General features: G+C 37.6%; 1 protein-coding gene across 6 annotated transcripts in view; it reads left to right on the top strand.

Moving 5' to 3' along the window:
* Positions 1-21,383, top strand: part of fbxl17 (F-box and leucine-rich repeat protein 17) — a 782,194-nt gene that overhangs the window by 18,716 nt on the left and 742,095 nt on the right. For all 6 annotated transcript variants that reach the window (XM_072583628.1, XM_072583627.1, XM_072583631.1 and 3 more), the window contains exons 4-5: positions 3,845-3,967; positions 16,903-17,160. In XM_072583628.1, the coding sequence (XP_072439729.1) occupies positions 3,845-3,967; positions 16,903-17,160 (381 nt within the window). The remainder of the gene's footprint in view (positions 1-3,844; positions 3,968-16,902; positions 17,161-21,383) is intronic.

The raw sequence follows: 21,383 nt of genomic DNA, 5'->3' as shown, positions 1-21,383 counted from the left end.
GGTGGTTGTGGAGGACACAGTTGTAAGACACAGAATTTATAGCAAAAGTTTACAGTGTGGTGTAACTGAATTTATACATTGAAAAATACCTTGATTGTTTGTTGAGTCTTTCATCTGTTCAAATACCATGATAGTTTCACTTCTTTCATGTGTAAATCACACAACTTTTTTTTAAAAGTTGCATTCTCAGGTTAACTGTAACAATTGGTGTTAGCTAGACAATATGTTGAAGGTGTTAGCCCTCTGTGTTATCTGTCTGTGCCATAATGTTTAGACTGATTCTAATCTAAAAGGTGAGAGAACAGAGTCTTACATGAATTCATGCAGTTTTTGAGCAAAGTACATTGTAACTCTGCAAGGACAAATTCACCCCACAAATGTGTGTGTGTGTGTCTGTCTGTCTGGGTTGGGGGGCTTGTGAGTGTGAAGAGAGTGTATATGTGTGTGGATAAGAGTGTCAAGAATCTTAAGTCTGTGAGGGAGTGCATGTGTGTGTGTGCCTGGAGTGGGGGAGGCTGTGAGTGTCTGTGAGAGTGTGTGTGTGTGTTTGTGTGTGTGTTTGTGTGTGTGTGTGTGTGTGTGTATAGAGTGGTCTAAGTCTCTGAGAGGATGAATGTGAGAGTGTGGGAGTGTGTGTGTCTGAATACCTTTTTCGGTGATCTTACCAAAATGTGTATCTGTGTATGTTTATGCCCACTTTAAGTTGAAACATTTCCTCATTTCAGTTTGTCAGTTTTGTGTCACCTGAAAATGTTTTCATTGTTCTTGAGTACCCAATTCCAGACCATTAACATTATCAGAAAAACAGTACTCCTAACACTTGACCTATGTCAAGTTGTATATTGTACATTGTGTGTCTTCCTTCAATCTGAAAAGCAACTGTTCACTGCCACTTTGTTTACTATCACTCAGCCAATTATAGATTGGTGCTGCCACTGTCCCTTTATTACCTTAACTTCAATTCTGCTGGAAATCCTTTTAGAAGTCCATGTATATCACATGAACTGCATGAGACTGACAAAAAAATGTCAGTCAAGTTGGTTAAATTTGAAATAAAAATAGACAATGCTGGAGCTGCTTTGTTGGTCAAGTAGCATTGGAGAGAAAAAAGAGTATTAACCTACTGGGTCAATAACTTTGAATATTAATGACAGGCACAGTTGGGAGTCTGCTTCCTGTGAACTGAAAGGTCCTGGGTTTCAATCCAAATGCAGAACTTGTTGACTCCACTCAATGATACACACAAGGCACTATGTATCAGTGCTGGTCTGCAGACTTGTTGAAGCAGTAAATCAGACTGACTAGGTTATAATGCTTTGTGATCTCCCGGTTGTAGAAATTGAATACTGTGAAATCTGTTTGAAAGTTTGTTGTCTGCAATTCCAGAATTTGGTGTTCATTATTAAGTGGGTGTTTTCTGCAGGAAAATCTATTGCTTTATTGATTTTATTGAAATGTGCACTTTGAGGTGCAATGAGGAAATAGAGATATTAAGCTTGTTTGTGTTCAGCTGGCATAAGAGCAAGTAGGTCAAGTTTCATGTCCTTAATTACAACAAGGTTGGTAAGAGTGGCAAAACTTAACATCTGTGACATGAATACCATTCTGAGCAGTGTTGTGTTGATATGTTTGTCATCAGTAATTTCAACAGACAATCCTGTTGGAAATGCTGTTTGACTTATTGCTTCAACAAGAATGAAGATGCATTATTAAACACATGGTAATACATTATAACAGGGCAAAGGAGTTCATTTTCTGTCCTGGTATATAGAGCTGTGTACTTAATAAAGAAGTTCTGAATTATTACTTAAGTCCCATCTTAAATAATGTGGAGAGAGTTGAAAATCTTTGGTATAGTTAGATAGAACTGGCTATAATTTGTCATCAATGAAGAACAGAACTGAACTATTTCTAGACTTATCTGGAGATGTTTTTGTATGGTATTTAAGCTTTTTCTTGAGGTAATAAAAGAGAAGCTTCTTAAATGTGCTGGTGCAGGAGCAATTTAGGTTATTATCCAATGCAGAAATCTGGACTTCAAAACAAAAATCTACATTCAAATTGACTATTAAGCTTTCAAAATTCCTTTAACATGTGCTGTTTCGTAGTAAATCATATTGAAGTAATTATTTTAGATAATTGTCTGATTAGAAAAATAACTCCTATGTATTTGCCTGACCTCCATTCTCATAAGCTGATTTAATTTGGTCTGAAATTTTTGAAGGTATTGAATTTATTTATAGCACTGCTGCCTTAAAGCACCAGGGACCCGGTTCAGTTCCATGTTCAGGTGATTGTCCATGTCGAATTTGCACATTCTCCCTGTATCTATGTCGGTTTTCTCCCACAGTCCAAAGATGTGCAGGTTAGGTGGATTAGTCATGCTAAATGGCCCCAAAGTGTCCAGGGATGTGCAGCTAGCCACAGGAAATACAGGGTTGCAGGGATAGGTTTGGGGGGTGGAGGGGGGGAGGTGGTGGGAAGGTGGGAAGGGAGGAGTGCGGTGAGTTGGGGTGGGATGCTCTTCAGAGAGTCGGGTGTGGACTTGTTGGGCCAAATGGCCTTTCTCCACACTGTTTGGGTTCTATAAATAGATTGATTTGTACTTACCTCATTTTACACTTTGTTTTTAAAATCTTAGTGTATGCCTTTTTTTTGCCAGAGTTTTATGTTGCATTTTCTTGTGATTCCCTCTGTGTTTAGAATGAAACTGGTATTTTTTAATCTTTTCATGTTGTCATTTCATAAGCTGCCCACTGGGTGTAGCTGAGATTCTGTTCACCATAATACTTTCTCTTCAGGTATGTTTTCGTTCTGAATTGTAACTTCATCAGAATGCATTTAACAATTTAGTTCAAAATCATTTGTTAGGGGAGTCCAAAGCTAGAGGGCATATTTTTAAGATGAGATGGTAAAGATTTAAAAAGGGCCTGAAGGGCAAAATTTTCATGCAGCGGGTGGTGCGTTTATGGAATGAGCTGCCAGGGGAGGTGGTAGAGGCAGGTACAATTGCAGCATGTAAAAGGCATCTGGATAAGTAGTTGAATAGGAAGGAATTAGAAAGGGATGAGCCAAATGCTGGCAAATGGTACTTGATTAATTTAGGATATTTGGTTGGCATGGACGAGTTGGACTGAAGGGTCCATTTTCATGCTATACATCTCTATGACTCAATTGGTTCTTGGTGCCTTCGAGCCATTGAGTTCGTCTGTTGTTTAAAACTGAAAATTATGATAGTCTTTTCCCTTTGCTGGTGGCTTCTGACCTGTCCTGATGGTTCCTCTGTGCCTGTTCCTGTTTTAGTGTTTGTTTCAACATTTCTTGAAGTACAAGTTTATACCTGCAGTTGTGAATTGTTATACGGCTGCCTTCTTGGTCATCTTGCTCCTATAATTTATTTCATTTTAATTTGAGACTATTCAAAGCCCTGCTGCTTGTGTCTTAATTTGCAGTAGGTCCCATTCACGTATGACCCCTGCATTTACTGACTTATGTTGGTTCCTGATTGAGCAAGTTCTTGATGTAAAAATTCCCATACTGGGTTTTAAAATCCCACCAAGGCCATTGTCTTCCTCCTGTCTGTTTTGCTTGGAGGATTGTTGCTCTTCTCCTTATGCTTTTGCTTCATTTCTGTTCTTCTGTATGTTTCAATTTTCATTTTTATTCTCCGTATTGTTGAGCAATTGAGAATGTAGCAGCACTGATGTTAGCTTCCTTGCTATCAGAAAATATTAATTATCCTGCAGAGATTAGTTAACACATTTGATACACCGCATGCTGCAAAATGATTGATTGCAAAGTGTTGGTTTATATAGTTTGTAATTAGTAAATCTTTCCGTTTCAGGTCTTTGCTCATTTAACTTTAAAGGAACGATGTCTTTCAGCATCTTTGGTTTGCAAATACTGGCGTGACCTTGGTTTAGATTTTCAATTTTGGAAACAGTTGGATCTCAGTGGTCGACAGCAGGTATGGATTGCACTGTCTTATGGTATAATTTGGAAAGATAAATTCTGAAAGATCATTATAGTATTATTATTACTATTTTAAATCTCTTTCACAGGTTGCATGGATAGGTAAATATATATTTTGAGAGAAGAAGGGAATAGTTAAATAACTTACAGTGATCAAAATATACAATCTATTCTGATATTTTGTAATAAATTGTGTCATATGGGGAAATGAAATATGAATTGGAGTAGGTCGCTTCTCCACTTCTTCAGCTACCTTCAATTAGATCATGTCTGGCCTATTTATTCTACCTTGCCTCCTGCCCCTGATAACATTTCACCCTCTTGCATCTCTGGAAGGATTCTATTTCCACCACCTTTTCAGGAAGAGAGTTCCATTTAAAGGAACGGTTTCCTTAGCCCTGTCTTAATTATGTGATTCCTTATTTGAAACAACCTCTAATTTGCAACAACCTCTAATTTAATATTCTCGTATAAGAGAAACCTTCCCCTCCACACTCCACTTCTTTTCCACCTATCCACTCCACCCTCCTCACCCCTCCCCCTCCAACCAATCACCTTCATCCCCTCCTCCACTCACCCATTGTACTGTATGCTACTTTCTCCCCACCCCTACCCTCCTCTCATTTATCTCTCCACCCTTCAGGCTGTCTGCCTGTATTCCTGATGAAGGGCTTTTGCCCGAAACGTTGATTTTATTGCTCCTCGGATGCTGCCTGAACTGCTGTGCTTTTCCAGCACCACACTAATCTAGACTCCACACTAACCTGCCAAGGTCGCTCAAGTCTTGTATCTTTCAAAAGTTGCTTCTTACTCTTTAAAACTCCAGCAGATGTAAGTCTCCCTTGCCCAACCTTTCCTCATAATTCAACTCACCCTTCAATGTGCTACATGTCTGCCAGGTATTTACAAACCAGCTTGAAGGTCACTTTAACATAATCCCTGGATTATTGAAAAGATTATGTAAAGTTTCAATATTTTTGTTTAAGTGTTCTATTATTGTCCAGTTGGGTTGGTCAATCCAATAAAATTTTCTTCATTTCAAAGAGTAGATTGTCAAATTTCTGTTTTGCTGTGGATCTTATCAGCTTTTTAAAGGTTTGAAGGTTGTCTGCATTTTTGCCAAGGCCAACATTTATTAAGGTGCTGGTGAGGTGCTTTCTGGAACTGCTAGAGCTCATATAATATAGGCAGTCCTGCAGTGCTATTAGGTAGGGAATTGCAGAACTTTGAACAAAAGGCAGTGAAGAAATGGTGATATAATCCATGTCAGGATGGTGAGAGATTGGGAAGTGATGATTTTTTTTGTGCATTGCTGTCCTGTCCTTCTATATGAAGGCCATGCCATGGATTTATAAGATGTTGTTGAAGAAGTCATGGTAAGTTGCTCCTGTGTATCTTATGGAAAGCTTAGTTTGTCACCAGAATAGTTCTATATATTTAATGACACATTTCATGTAAAGCCAGTTGTGGAAATGTGGCAGTTTTGACCTCAGCATTAAAATTTGATTCAAATTTAGAATAGTTGCATCTTTTTCTTTCCTTCTTTGCCAAGTAACCATCTGCATATGATAACATCCAAAGTATTGTTTTTTTAAAAAGGGAGAAACTCTTAACCCAAACCTCGCTAATAGCTGCTGGAAAAACTCAGCAGGTCTGAGCAGCATTTGTGGTGAGAAAGCAGAATTAATGTTTCAGGTCAAGTGACTCTTCAAAGAGTCTTTTGATGGGTTACTGGACCTGAAATGTTAACTCTGCTTTTGCTCCCCAAATACTGCCAGACTTGCTGAGCTTTTCCAGCACTTTCTGTTTTGTTTCTGATTTCTGGCATCCACAATTCTTTTGGTTTTTCCTTATTAATAGCTGTTGAGTGATTTTTGTCACCAATGAGTTTTCCGTTAAACTACTGTGTTCGAAATAACTCCCTACTCTGTTACCTCTAGTCGTCACTTATCTCGACTATAATTGTTAGTCCACCAAACAAAATTACTGATTTGACATTGATTATGCATCATTCTGCATTGGTCCTTCATTTTCCACTGCTAATTAGAATTAATGTTTATGCAGATATTTTATCCTGTGTCTCAATAATATCAGTGATCTCAGGTTGGCTTCTCTGTGAAGCAGATATTTATTTCATTTTTAAATATGTTGTAATGGTCAGTTTCAGTTCAAAAATTAACTTTATAATTGCTATTTATCTGTACAGTTGAAAGAATATCTCAATTTACAAAAGGTTAATAATATTCAATCACTCCAAGTCAATAGGAGATAGGCCAATACTCCAATTTAATAGATACTGCCAACATAGCACAAAACTATTTGGATAATCATGTATTTGAAAGAGCTATCCAGTTTATTTTATTTCCTTGTAAATTTCTTCTCTTCAAGTATTCATCCAGTTCCCTATTAAATGTTACTTCTGTTTCATCCTTTTCATGTAGTGCATTTCAGATAACTTGCTGGGTAAAAATGTCCTCCTTAGCTTGTCTTGGGCATTTTTATCAATTACTGTACAGACAAAATATAAATAAAATTCAAACCGAAGATGAAAAGAACTTCAAAATAATTTTCTGAATAATTAAACTGTAGAACATTCAAACATGTTCTACCAAATAAGAGATAACCAAGCCAAAATTTGAGACTTTTGGATGAAATGGATCCCCAGATAGGCTGAAAGACAAAACATAAAGATAATCTCAGGTTTGAATGATATTTCTGCAAAAAGACTGTGAGAAACTTGTGACAAATTATGAATTAAGGATGATGGAGGCTAAATGTCTTGAGCTCTGTTTAGTATCTCCAGATGGGTAGTGACAAAATGTTTCCACAAACAGGATTCTGGTCTGTTTCTTTTCAAAAGTGGTTAGTTTCATCATGGCTAAAAATGTAGTAATTTGTGGTTTCTGCTGTTGAATGGAAAATACTCCATGGCTTTTCTCTGTATTCATGCTTTGCAATTTTATAATTGAAAAGTTATTTTGGACAGTTTGGAGCCGGTTTTTTGAAATTGAGTGCTTTTTTCCCTCACAAATTTTTCACCTTAGCAGCAGTTGATCTGGTACACAATAATTTGTGGACAAGGCTAATATAACTACATTAGGTTTTTTTTATTTGTTTCTGCCTGTGATTTAGTTATTTGATTGGAAATGTTTATCGGAAAAATATAAACTAGGTTCAAGGCTCAACCATATTCAGCTGTTTAATCAATGACCTTTCCCTTGTTATCTAGCAGATTCTGGTAAGGATGACTGAGGCCAAGTAGAACTAGGATCAAATGGTGGTTATATGCTAAATTAAGGGTGATTGGGTGTGTATATGGAAATCAAGTAATTAGTGATATAACACTGAGTTGCAATAAAAGTGATCAGAGAAGCATGCTTCTTGGACTCTGTATAACCAGCATTTAGCATCTGTTATTTAACATCGGTAGCAGAGGACAATTAGATTTTGCAAGTCAAAGATTGAGAACTGAGCATTGTTATAAGCAAACGTTGAATTGGAGAAAACTTCAGGCAATGATGGAATCAAAATCTGAAGTATCTGGGACTGATTACCTACCCTGGTTTTCTAAATGTGAACTTTGATGAGTAACAATACTTTGACCATACAAAAGTAGGTTAAGAATCTGGGTGCAATAACTCCAAGAAGGCCAGTATCCCGTCATCAGGTTGCCCTTTATTTATCCATGAAGTTTGACCCAGCTAGCTCAGAATCGATTCCTAGAGTGAACAGAACCCCTGACACTCCTGTTTATATCTGTCAGCCAGGACTCCCTGATGAGACCAGGTTAACAACTCCAGTCAGGGAACTCCTATTCAATGATATCCGTATGGCTGCCCCCATTCCAACCATTTCACTAGGTTGTTTTAGAAAATGGTGATAGAACATAGACCTATACAGCACAGTCCAGGCCCTTTGGCCCTTGATGTTATGTAGACATTTAATCGTACTCGAAGTTCAAACTAATCTACATACTCTTTACTTTACTGTCATCCATGTACCTATCCAAGTGTCACTTAAATGTCCCCAATGTATCTGACTCTACTACCACTGCTGGCAGTATATTCCACACACCCATCACTCTCTGCGTAAAAATCATCTCCATAATATTAGGCAGGGGCAAATAAAAGAGAGAAACACCAGAGGAAAAAGTACAACACAACCTGTTGACAATCTAAATGGCAATAATCCTCAGTCAAAAGCTTTGGTGAATTTGAGTTTATATATTTGGATTATTTGTTTACTGCTTCTCCAATGATTGATATTTCTGTTGCAATTTACTTTCCCCAAGAAACAGTTAAGGCTAATTTAATTGAAAACTTCAAAACTGATATGAATGACTTTTTGTTACATACATATATCAAGACTTCTGGAACCAAGGTGGATAACTGATGTTGAGGTGTACGTTAGTTATGCTTTAAGTGAACGACTGAAGAGGCTTGAGGGATTGAATGCTGTGCTCTTTTATTTATGTGTTTCTCTCTTCAGTCCAAGTCCTAGATTTTGACACTTGAAGTATACTTTTTAATCTGCTGGAATTTCTTTCTGTCTGATCCAGTCATTGAATTAACTATACTCCAGTGTCACTTGCCGAAAGCAGAACATAATTGGTTCATTTGTGAAAATGTCGGTATCTAAATTCCGCAGGTATATTTTGGTAAAAGCAACTCTGGAGGCATCAAATGATTTAGTTAATACACAATGATACTATTTTCTGTAACTTGATTATTGGTCTCTGTGAATCAGTGACATTTGGATTAATGCCTCATTGTTCTCTTTCTAAAATTATCTTGATTTGATCTGTTCTTAAATAGTTGAGAATCTTGTCGCTATTTTCATGATCTCTAATTTTGTGCCAGAATGTTACAAAGATTTTTGGTAGTCCAGAAGATTGATCAAGTATTAGACAATCACAATTGATGACTTTAGAGAAAGGAGGAAAATTGACTCAGTGAATTAGCAAGAAAAATAACATAGGAGCATTTATGCGGTTTAAAGAAATAAGAGTGGCTAAAGTAAACGTAGATTCCTTCACAGATGGGATGGTGGAAGAAGTAGGAAATGAGGAAAAGGCAGACATTTTGTATCAATAATTTTGAATTTGATTTTACACACTTGAAGACATAAAAATCATCTCCATAATATTAGGCAGGGGCAAATAAAAGGGAGAAACTTCAGAGGAAAAAGTACAACACAAACTAGGTCTGTTTTTCATTCTAATGGAAATGAAGGTTGACAAATCCCCTGGACCTGATGGCCTGCATCCTCAATTCTTAAAATAAGTGGCTTTAAGAGATATTAAGTACATTACTTGTAACCTTCCAGCATTCTCTAAATTTTAGACATGTCCCAGCAGATTGGAAAACACCTAATTTAATCGTCATTCAATAAAAGGTGGCACAGTGGTTAGCACTGCTGTCTCACAGCACCAGAGACCCGGGTTCAATTCCCGCCTCAGCCAACTATCTGTGTGGAGTTTGCACATTCTCCCCATATCTGCGTGGGTTTCCTCTGGGTGATCTGGTTTCCTCCCACAGTCCAAAAATGTGCAGGTTAGGTGAATTGGCCATGCTAAATTGCCATTAGTATTAGGCGAAGGGGTAAGTGTAGGGGAATGGGTCTTGGGTGGGTTGCTCTTCGGAGGGTCATTGTGGACTTGTTGGGCCGAAGGTCCTGTTTCCACACTGGACGTAATCTAATCTAATCTTAAAAAAAAAGAGACCTAAAAGACTATAGGCCAATTAACCTAACACCCCTCAGTTGGAAAATTCTGCTTTTCATTAATAAGGAGGTCACTAAAGGACCTTTGGAAATCATTATACAATCAGGCAAGCCTGCGTAGTTCTGTGAAATGAAAATTATCTTTGATGAATTTTATTAAAGCTCTTTTGAGATTTATTTGGCATGGTGGGTAAAGGAATTACAGTAAATTGTTTTTGTTTGGATTTCCTCAAGGCATTAAGTTAGCTGCAAAACACAAGAATAAATCATGTTATGGGTAATAGCATAGATGGAGAATTGGTTAACGAACAGAGTTGGGATAAATAGATCATTTTCAGATTACAAACCATATCGAGTGGGGAGCTGCAAGAATTGGTGCTGGAGCCTCACCTACTGACCATCTAGATTAATGACTTGGGTGGAAAGACAGACTGTATTGTAGCCAGATTTGCTGATGATAAAACATAGTTGGGAAACCAAGTTGTGAGAAGTCACAGCTTGCAAAGGGATGTGGGATAAGTTTAGTGAATGGGTAAGAAAAAAGTGGCAGGTGAAGTATTATGTGGTGACGTATGAGGCTATCCATTGTGATAGGAAGAACAGAACAGATAGTGCAGAATCTTACACTACAGTGTGATTTGAATATCCTTGTGCTGGATATGAATCACAAGAATTTACCATGCTAAAAGGAAGTGGGTTAGAGATTGAAGCCTCCAAATCCTCCTTCCTTCTGATTCTAATCAATGTGGTTTAATATTGATCAGGCTGATGTGTGTTACCAAAACACAGTTAGTGTATGGTAAATCTAAAAGTCAGACAGCAGCAGATTTTCATAGATTCAGACCAGGAAAATTAGTTGTTCACTCATACTCAAATCATGGAGGTCTATTGCTATGTAAACATGCACCACATGCCCAAAAAAAATACAGTTAAAGAACAGAGTGCATGTCTGCAAATAATAAGAAATCAAATGTGAGTTAGCAGATCATGTGTCCTTGAGGAATCCAGTGAGGTAGGTATTAAAATTCAGATAAGTTCTGAGGCACGGAGCCCAATCAGTTTGAATTGTAGAATTCTTTATGAAATAAAGACTGTTAATCGGTCTTATCGGCAGGTCTTGGTGGCCTTTGTGATGAGAGGTTGAATTTCTTTGCAGATGAACTCAGAGGTTTTAGATTAGGTTCAAGGAGACTTTTAAAAGATGTTAAGCCTTGCAGCTCTTCTCAGGCCAAAACGATGCGGCCTTTTCTCTGCAGTTGTCATGTTGTTAATGCTAGTTTGCAGATTGCCTCAAAGGTAAGATTTTGTAAGACAAAACTTATTTCAAAGGTAGAGTTGTTTTGATTAAATGATGCATGGGCATTGATACCAAGTGAAAGGCAATTCATAATCTTTCACTGTAACAATGCAGTACTAATTATCTAATAAAATGCAAAATGTACAAAAGATGATGTTGTTTAGCACTTAATTGTGGGTAGCCTGTCTCAGTAACAATCGTTCACATATAAACCTGGCTGTTGAATGTGGAATCTTATTGTTCCTGTGTTCTTGAAGCCATAACCATATCCAGTGTGGAACCCTGCAGAAATGCGCTGTTTAGAGATCCCCATTATGATCCATGTTTGAAGGTTTCCAAAGGTGTAATGAGTTTCACAATTATGTGGTCTTTTGTCAGTCATTTTACAGTTTCTCAGAGTCCATTTTAAAAAGGAATACTATATTAAAAGATTGCACTATCATTATGCCTCCACAGACATCATAATACAGGTACAGGAACCAAATAGGAAGGCAAATGAATTGTTGGCTGTTATGGAGAATGTCATGCTACAATGGTACCGTGAGGCTTTATCTAGAATACTGAATTCAGTTTTATGTTCTCATTTTTATGTTCTGATCGTCTCTGGTTCGGTGTTGGCAAAACAATAAATCCAAAAACAATTGGGTTTTAGTATTCTGGGACATAATTTAAGCTGATTGGTTATATTTGAATTGTTGCCAAAACAACTCTGGTATCTATTTCACAGCCAAATGTTACAAATTTTCAATTTTCCAGTACACTCTGAGACTGCTAGCTAGTCATATGACAGGTGCGTGTAAACTTTCAGTGCAAAACAGCATTCAGTCTCTCTTAAAGGTACAGTACACGCTTTAAACTTCATAATACATGCCAGTAATTCCAGTTTTTGAAGATAATATATTGTTAGTTTAGCTTATTGATTGAACTCTAGAAGGGCTGAGTGGGATAGTGTTCCTGTTCTTCTTTTGTGAACTGATAACTCAGTATACATCTGACAGAAAGTAGACTTGAGTTCAGTTGCAGTTATTGATGAGCATTTGATTCCTGACTATTGAAATAAATCATTCATATGAAGTTTTGTAGAGCTTACAACTGGAAATTTTAATTCGTTGTGCAAAATGGGAAACCAAAACTTTTCACTATGAATTTAAATCCATAAAATTTGTTACTTTAGCCTCATAGTTTTCAAAGATGCATGCATTCACTTAATGTGGGATAATCTGGAACAATATTGTACCTGATTTAATAATTTATTATTTACAGCAGCCCAAAATAGTGTTGCATAACTTTCCTAATGCAGCTGGCAAAATAATTTGAGAAGTCGTTTGTTCACTGAGTGAAGTAAGAATTTTTGTTTAACATTCAACCTTTATTGAACTTTGAAAGATTTATTTTAAAATGGGGTTTGTTGTAATGATGCTCAATTTGAGTCTAGAGCAAATGACTGAAACAGTTTTAAATGGTGGAAGTTATACGTTGGATAGAAATTTGGCATTTTTAAAAGGCAGGCTTTAATTATTCTACAAGTGATGTCATCCTGGACATGACATTTTGCTTTTACAGCATGTACCTACTCATTGTTCTCACCTGCATTATTTCCAACTATGGAAATCTGGAATTGAAAGATTGTCTCAGGAATGGTGATCATGAAATGAGCATTGATTGTCATAAGTACTAATCCTGAGTCACTAATTCCCCTCTGGGATAGAAACCTATCATTCTTAGCAAGCCTCGCCTACAGGGTGAATCTAGATCCCTAACAATGTGGTTGACTCTTAAATGCCTTCTGAAATGGCCCCAGTAAGCCACTCCGTTAAGTATGATTATGGATCTTCAAAAGATGCAAGTCTTGCCAATTTTGCTCGCATCCCATGAAAAAAAAATCCAGTTTGCTTGTTGTTAATCTCGTTTAGTTTAAGGATTTGAATTCCAAAGTTGAGTGTATTATGCAGTTATACAGTGTCTTGAGTATTACAGTTTTGGTATTCCTACTAAAGGAAGGATATACTTGCCATAGAGGGAGTGCAACCAAGGTTCACTAGGTTGGCAGTATTGTTGTGTGAGGAGAGATCGGTTTTACTGGGCCTGGATTCACCAGAGGTTTGAAGAATAAAAGGGGATCTGACTGAAATGTATAAAACTCTAACAGCGTTAGAAAGCCTAGATGCTGGGAGAATATTTTCCCTGCTTGGGGTAGTTTAGAAGCAGGTATCACCAGGTCAGAAAACAGGATAAGCCATTTTGGACTGAGATGAGGAAGCATTTCTTCTGTCACTCTGTGAATTCGTTGTCACAGAAGGCTTGGAGACCAAGTCACTGAATATATTCAAGAAAAAGATTGATACATTTTTAGATATTAAAGGCACCAATAGAAGACAAAGCAAGAATATGGCATTGAATTAGAACAGCCATAATCTTGTTGAATGGTGGAGCAAGCTCGAAGGGCTGTTTATTCTTATTCCTACTCTTTGTTCCTATGTTTGTAGTTCAACATTCAAATTTATTTCACTTCTTAGAAGTGCAGAAGTTTTTATTTCATAGTTGTGAAGTTCTGTGTCCTGTCTTGGTTGTCATTATCCTCAGTTAATTTCTGTCATAGATTTCATAGAGTCATAGAGTCTTACAGCTCAGAGACAGACCCTTTCGCCCAAACTGGTACATGCTGACGAAAATGTCCATCTCTGCTAACCCCATTTCTCTGCACTTGGCCCATATCCTTCTAAACTTTTCCTATCTATGTATTTGTCCAAATGTCTTTTAAATGTTGTTAACATACCCGCCTCAACAACTTTTGCTGGCAGCTCTTTCCATGTGTGTACCACCCTCTGTGTAAAAAAAGGTTGCCCCCTAGGTTCCCTTTCATTCTTTATCCTCTAAACTTAAAACTGATGCCCTCTAGTCTGTGATTCCCCAGCCCAGGGAAAAAGACTGAGTACACTCACCGTATTCATGCCTCTCATAATTTTACTCACTTTCATAAGATCCCGCTTTCAGTCTCCAATGCTTGAAAGAAAAAAGTCCTAGCTTGTCCAACCTCTCAGACTGTCGAGTCCTGGCAACATCCTTGTAAATTTCTTTTGCACTTTTTCCAGTTTCAGCATATCCTATAAGATGAACAAAACTGAACATGATACTTAAAGTGCAGCATTATCAATGTGCTATACAACTGCAACATAACTTCCCAACTTCTATATACAGTGTCCTGAGTGATGAAAGCTAGTGTGCCAGAAGCCTCCTTCACTGCTCTGTCTACCTGTGAATCCATTTTCAGAGAACCATGCAACTGAACTCCAAGGTCCCTCTGTTCCACTACATTCCTTAAGGCCCTACCGTTCACCATGAAACTCCTACCTTGATTAGACTTTCCAAAATCAAGACCTCGCACTTATCTGTATTAAACTCCATTTGATATTTCTCAGCCCACTTCCCCAGCTGATCAAGGTCCTGCTACAATTTCTGATAAACTTCCTCACTGTGCACAATACCACTTATTTTAATGATATCTGCAAACTTACTAATCATGCCTTGCATATTCTCATCCAAATCATTGATACAGATAACAAAGAGTAATGGGCCCAGCACCGACCCCTGAGGCACTCCACCGATCACAAACCTCCAGTCCGACAAGCATCCTTCCACTATTCCCCTCATCCTACCATCAAGCCAATTGTATGTCCAATTTTCCAGCTCCCCCTGGATTCCATACGATCTAATCTTCCAGAGCAGCCTACCTTGTGGCGCCTTCATCAAAGATCTCTAACAAATTTGTGAGGCATGATCTCCTATGCTGACTGCTCCAAATCAAACCCTGTCTTTCCAAATGCATGTATATCTTATCTCGGAATCTTCTCAAGTAACTTATCTACCAGAGATGTTAGGCTTATTGGTCGATAGTTTCCAGGTTTTTCTTCCTCTTAGAAATACTTCAGTTTGCCTCCTGTTCTTGTATATGGGCATAAAATCTGCTATCCTCCAGTCTTCTGGGACCTCACTCATGGCTAACGATGATGCAGAGATATCAGCCAGGGCCCCGCAATTTCTTCCCTAGCCTCTTGTAGTTTTCTAGCATGTATTTAGTCAGGACCAGGAGATTTATCCACCTTCCATACATTCTAACGTGTAATAGTTGATGAACCCTTAATTTAAGATTTAACTGAGAGCTTGACTGTCTTGTTGATAACTTAGATTGTGTTTGCTTAATTGAGGTTCTTTCAGGATCAGGAATTATCAAAGGAAATGTGATGAGGTCCAACCATCAAAAATATGCTCTTTTACAAGAGAGGTTTTCTCTAATGACCTTTAAATTAAAATCAAACAAGTAACTGCAGACCCCTGTGGTATCGATGGAAAGCTGTTTAAACTGTAATGTTTACAACACAAAAAGCATATATCTGAATTGATTCACCTTGTTTTCCATTTAGAAGAGTCTAGGAAGAACAAGTTTTTTTGAAGTTCATTTTAAAAATACAGTGTTCAGTTCAGAAGGCAACAGTATTGAGTTTTGGACCAAGTTTTGTTTCTCTCTGAGGTGAATGATTCAGGGTAGTTGAGGATCTTAAAACAAGGTAAATTCAAGCACTCAGATTTGTGAACAATTCTGTTGGCTTTGAAACGGACTCCTAGGATTGTCTTCACAGTCCATGTCATGGAAACTCAAATCAGTTGAGAGTTCAGATAGTAATTTCGCTGGATATGAGTCTTAGTAATAGTGTCTAAAAGCATGATAAAGCACACAGCAGAACAAAATGTTAACATTTTTCTCACTCTCATATATCTTAAATAAACAACTTTTAGAAAGTTCTATATAATATATTTCGGTTGTTAAAGAAAGTCTACAGACTCGCATAAGTACAATATAGCATAGGAACAGGCCCTCCTGCCTACCATGTCAGTGCCATTTAATGCCCACGTGCAGTTTCTATCCCTCTGTTTGCATCCTGTTCATGTGTCTATCAAGATACACCTTAGATGTTGCTTACATACCTGTTTCCACCACCTCCATTGGTAATATGTTCCAGGCATCCATCACCTTCCATGTGAAGGGTTTTCCCTGCACTTCTCCCCTTAAACATTCTCCCTCTCACCTTGAACGTGAGCTGTCTTCCAGCCTCTGACTGTTCAACCTATCAGTGCCTCTTATAATTTTGTAGAGCATTATCAGGTAGTCCCTCCATCTTTCCAATGAATATGTCTGTAATTAATAAGACAAAAAGAATAAGCATGATCTATCAAGATAGGTTTCACTCTGGGATATGATGCCAACTTGCATCATCAGCTGGAATTAGCTAGTTAGGAAAACTGCTCATTATTGTGTTCGCACAGCTTGATGGGCCAAAGTGGAATTGAGTTTTCTTTTGATGCATTCTGCTTGTGTTACGCCTGTGATAAGAATACTTAATGTTGCACTGAAAATTAAGTGTCTTTTTGTTCCAAGATGTAATGTTTTATTAACCATATGTTACAAGATGAGGCATTCTAATATACTCATACAGATCGTTCCACTATAACATGTTTCGTTAATGCAAGTTCTCCGTAATGCGATGGACAAAATGGGGATGCTGTTTCTAAAACTTGAACTTTTAAAACGAGTGTTGGCTGTAACACGATTACGTTGCCAACATTTTAAGTGCTGTTTCTAAAACGTGATAGTGTGCAAGAACACAATCATCACGTTATAGAATAACATGTACTTGATAACAACAGCTATAGGTTAACATGAGAGGCTTTATGATTTTATTAGAATTTTTTTGTTGTGATCATTTCCTGCAAGTAGTATTTTCTTTCAGTCCAAGGAAGTTTAAGTCTTGAACAAGCTGTGTTTTGATATGATGTTCAAAAGCTAATAGTGATTCATTGAATTTTTGAATGCATTATTTTAAAAATAAATCATTTGTCATCTTGTTTTTTGGCAGATCACCGATGATGTGCTTATGCGAATTGCGTCAAAGAATCGAAACACAATCCAAATTAATGTTTCTGATTGTCGGAGTATTTCTGACACAGGAGTGAGTTCCATAGCATCGCAAAGTCCAGGACTGCAGAAATACATTGCATATCGATGCAAACAACTCAGTGACATTTCTCTGATTGCAATTGCTTGCCATTGCCCTTTTCTACAGAAAGTACATGTGGGAAACCAGGATAAGCTTACGGATGAATCCTTGCAGCAGGTTTTCACTTTATTGTTTGTTAATATTATGTTTCAAGTTTTTATTTGACAGCTTTTTGAATTTATTTAAAATAGTAGTTTCGTTGATCATGTTTCAACAATCAAAATAGCATTTTAGTGCTGCACCATTCACAGAATAAGTTTGTAACATCTTGCAGATTGATTAGAAATTATATGATCCTTTATTCATTTAAGATCAGATTAGTTATTTCTTACTTATGAAAATTATTATATTACAGAAAAATTACTGGCAAGCTGTTGCATGAATTTAAAAACATGATGTAAATTTTTGAAGCAAAAATGAATATATTGAATTTTTAAGCAAGTGGGATGATGTCTCTGCTTTAGATCCAATCTGTACTACATAGGAAAGGGAAAGGGTGGGAGGCACATGTGTTTTTGATCCTTTTTTTTATTTTCACTCCCATTGTTTCAGATATTTTGCCTCTTTATTTGATGCTGTAGAAACATGGCTTAACTTGGCTCCTTACAGTTTCAGATATCATACTTTTTAACTTGAAACTCACTGCTGTGGACACAGAATGTTTTCATTTTTTTTCTGTCCCTCAGAAGAGCAGTTTAAAATGGACAGTTTTTTTTAAATCAAGAGTTTTTTTTCAACAGACCTCCTAGTGTTTTGATAGGTCAGTGCATACATGATGTGAAAGAGACATTAATAACAGGAATTCTTGGAAGCTTGCATTATTTCCTCTGATTTTGAGCAGAGAATTTTGCAACATTGAAGCCTTCAGGCCATTAAGGCTTTCTGGTCGTCCCCTGAAAAATACAAAAGCAAATTGTATTTGTTGCACCATGGGATCTTATTTTAGACTAGCTGCTGAATCCTTCCGCTGTGGAGAGGATAGAACAAAGATGTGACTATTTAACTTGCTCAGTTGCTATTGACCTGACATAATGAGTCTGCAGAAGGATTTAGGAGAAAGTGAGGACTGCAGATGCTGGATTATCAGAATTGAAAAGTGTGGCGCTGGAAAAGCACAGCAGGTCAGGTAACATCTGAGGAGCAGGAGATTCGACGTTTCGGTCAAAAGCCCATTCCTGATGAAGGGCTTCCTGATGAACGTTGGCTCTCCTCCTTAGATGCTGCCTGACCTGCTGTGCTTTTGCAGCGCCATACTTTTTGACTGCAGAGGGATATAGGCAGATTAAGTGTGTGGGCAGAAACTTGGTCGAAGGAATGTGGGAAAATGTCAGGTTATGCGCTTTGTCAGGAAAAATAAAGGAGTTAAATGTTATTTAAATGGAGAAGGATTGCAGAAAGGTTCAGAACAGAGGGATTTTGGGAGTACTAATGGATAAATCACAAAATCTGCGGGTCATAGGAAAAGCAAATGGGATACCATCTTTTATACTTTTTTTTTGGAGTTAAAAAGTAGGAGATCTTGCTAAAACCATCCAAGGTCCTAATCACACCACAGCTGGAATACTGTTGACAGTTTTGGTTCTGTTATTTGAAGAAATGTATATGGTATTGGAGACAATCCAGACAAGATTTGTGATGTTGATCCTGTGTTTGATGTGATTCTCTTAAGAGAAGAGGTTGAGTGGGTCAGGCCTGTACTCCAGTATTGGAGTTGAGAAAAATGAGAGCAACCTTACTGAAGCGCACAAGAATGTTGGGGGACTTGACAGAGTAGGTGTAGAGAGGTATCCTCCCCTCCCCCACTTTATGGAAGAGTTGAGGATCAGAGGGCATAATCAAGAGTTGCACACTTAAAACAGTGAGAAAGAGAAATTTCTTCTGAAGGTTGTAAATCTGTGGGATTATTTACCACAGGTGGCAGTTGAGTCTGAGTCATTGTGTATGTTCAAGGCTGAGAGAGATAGATTTTTATACCAGTCAGGGAATTGAGGATTTTGGGGAAAAGTGAGGGAAGTGAAATGAAGTTTTATCAGATTGTTCATGATCTCATTGAAAGGCAGGGCAGGTATGGTGGATGAATGTCCTACCTCTGCACTGGCATCATATGGTCTAATCTGGCCTGGAGTATAATCAAGATTGAAATGACTGGTTTTGCAAAGGGTGGAGTACATTGTGCTCCAGTGTAGTGCGGTCAAAACACTTTTTTTCTGAGCATCGTTTGATCATTTAGATAAGAAGTAGAAAACTTTATTTTTTATGTTCCAAAATTATAAACTTCAAAAATACCAAGGGAATCTTTATCCTGCTTGCAGAGTAGGTTTTGTTAATAAGGAAATTCCTTAATTCAGTATTTGTCATATATATTTTGTATCTTGGGAACTTGAATGAAAGTTTAGCATTCAACAGTTTGTCAATTCACTATCAATTTACTTTTATAATCTTGGCAGTTATCATTTTTGTTATGGCTATTAAATTCAAGAGAGTAAGTAACTACAGTGTAGATTGTGATTGTGGCACAAAGAAGGACTGAAGTTTGATATTCGAACCAATGCATCAGTTAAGCAGATGGTCTGTAAGTTGGGATTGGTGGCATTTCCTACATTTTACATGGTTCAGTGGAACAAAAACAACTATAAAACGAAAAGATATTTGGAGTAGAAGTACACAATTCTTGGTTGAAGAGCTAGATTTTTAATGTGTTTAACAGGAATACATTGTTGCCAAGGTGTTGTTACGCGAAGGAGAAAAAGAGGTGAAATCAACAGTAATTTGTTTATAGGTTTGGACGAGTGATCAGAAGTGGCAAGGTACTGGCAGAACTTGCATTTTTGCCATTGAATAACTGAGAATCAATATACACTGTAGATTGTTGTGTTTAAGATAACCTAATTTTTTTTGTACCAAAATTCATGTGAAGGTGTATAGCTTGATTTCCTTTTCTGCTAAGGAATGCTGCTCTCTGGTTAGGAGCCAGCTTTGAACTTCCACCTCAGAATTACATGTTTTATTCACTTTAGAAGTCTGCATACAAGATCAAGCATTTGAAATGGGATATGTTACAACATGCATGGGAATCTTAGACACCCACATAGAGCAGACCATAAATGGTGGTGTGAGTAAGGCGCAGTAATGTATCCTCTGGCAGAAATAACCATATATAAAGCTACTTTTGAGCTGGACGTTGTGATGTTAGCTAACTCATCTCATGACTGCCTTGCAAAGGTAGAATTTAGTGTTAGTAAAGAATTACTCCAAGATTTGCAGAAGAAGGACTCTGTCCTGGAGATGATGCTCAAAACCCATTGTGCTGTGAGATTAGGGAACAGCCACTGGGCTAATCTTTAGAAGCATGTATCATATTGGGTCCTCAAACAGTCAGAATTATTACCTTGTCACCAGAAGTGTACTTAAATGGACAAAATCAAACCTTGAGTACGGCAAAGATTGCAGAGCAACTGCTTGTCAGTTGAATTGTTTCATTATCACATGACAATACCCACTGTTGCTGTAGAAGACTCAGTTACATTCAACATGGGTGAATCACTCATGAATTTTGATAGTTCAATAGCTAATCTGAAACATTGAAAAAACATTCTCGTGAAACCTTGATATGAGAAAACCAGATTGACAGTGGTACTGATCTGCATAAGATTATATGATATCAGAGCAGAATTTGGCCATTTGGCCAATCAGGTATGCTCTGCCATTTGATCATGGCTGATATGTTTCTCAACCCCATTCTCCTGTCTACTGCCCATAACTATTGGTTCTCTTACTCGTCAGGAACCTATCTGTCTCTGTCTTAAATGCAATTAATGTCCTGCTTCCACAGCCCTGTGTGGCAATGAGTTCCACTGATTTATCGCCCTCTGGCTGAGGATATTTCTCCTCATCCCTTCACTTTGAAGCTGTGTCCTCGGGTCTTTATCCAATTCAGACCCAGAGTCCTCAACTGTTTGTCGTATGACAATCCTTTAATCCCTGAGATCATTTTTGTAAACCTCCTTTGGAACTCCATCAATGCTAGCTCATCCTTCCTCAGATAATGGGTCTAGGAATTGCTCCTAATATTCCAAATACTGTCTAACCACAGCCTTGTCTAGTTTCAGCAGTACAGCTCTGCCCTTGGACTCTAGCCCTCTTGAAATAAATGTTATTGTAACATTTGCCTTCCTAATTGCCAGCTAAACTGCCTGTTGGGAGAATCTTGGACTCTGACTCCCAAATCTCTTTGTGTTTCAGATTTCCTAAGTATTTTCCCATTTAGAAAATAGTCTACACCTCTAATCTTCTGAACAAAGTATATTACCTCACACTTTTCCACATTTGTATTCCACCTC

Source organism: Chiloscyllium punctatum, chromosome 2, assembly GCF_047496795.1.
Source record: "Chiloscyllium punctatum isolate Juve2018m chromosome 2, sChiPun1.3, whole genome shotgun sequence".
Classification (NCBI taxonomy): Eukaryota; Metazoa; Chordata; class Chondrichthyes; order Orectolobiformes; family Hemiscylliidae; genus Chiloscyllium; species Chiloscyllium punctatum.
This window is presented reverse-complemented; position numbering and strand designations above follow the sequence as displayed.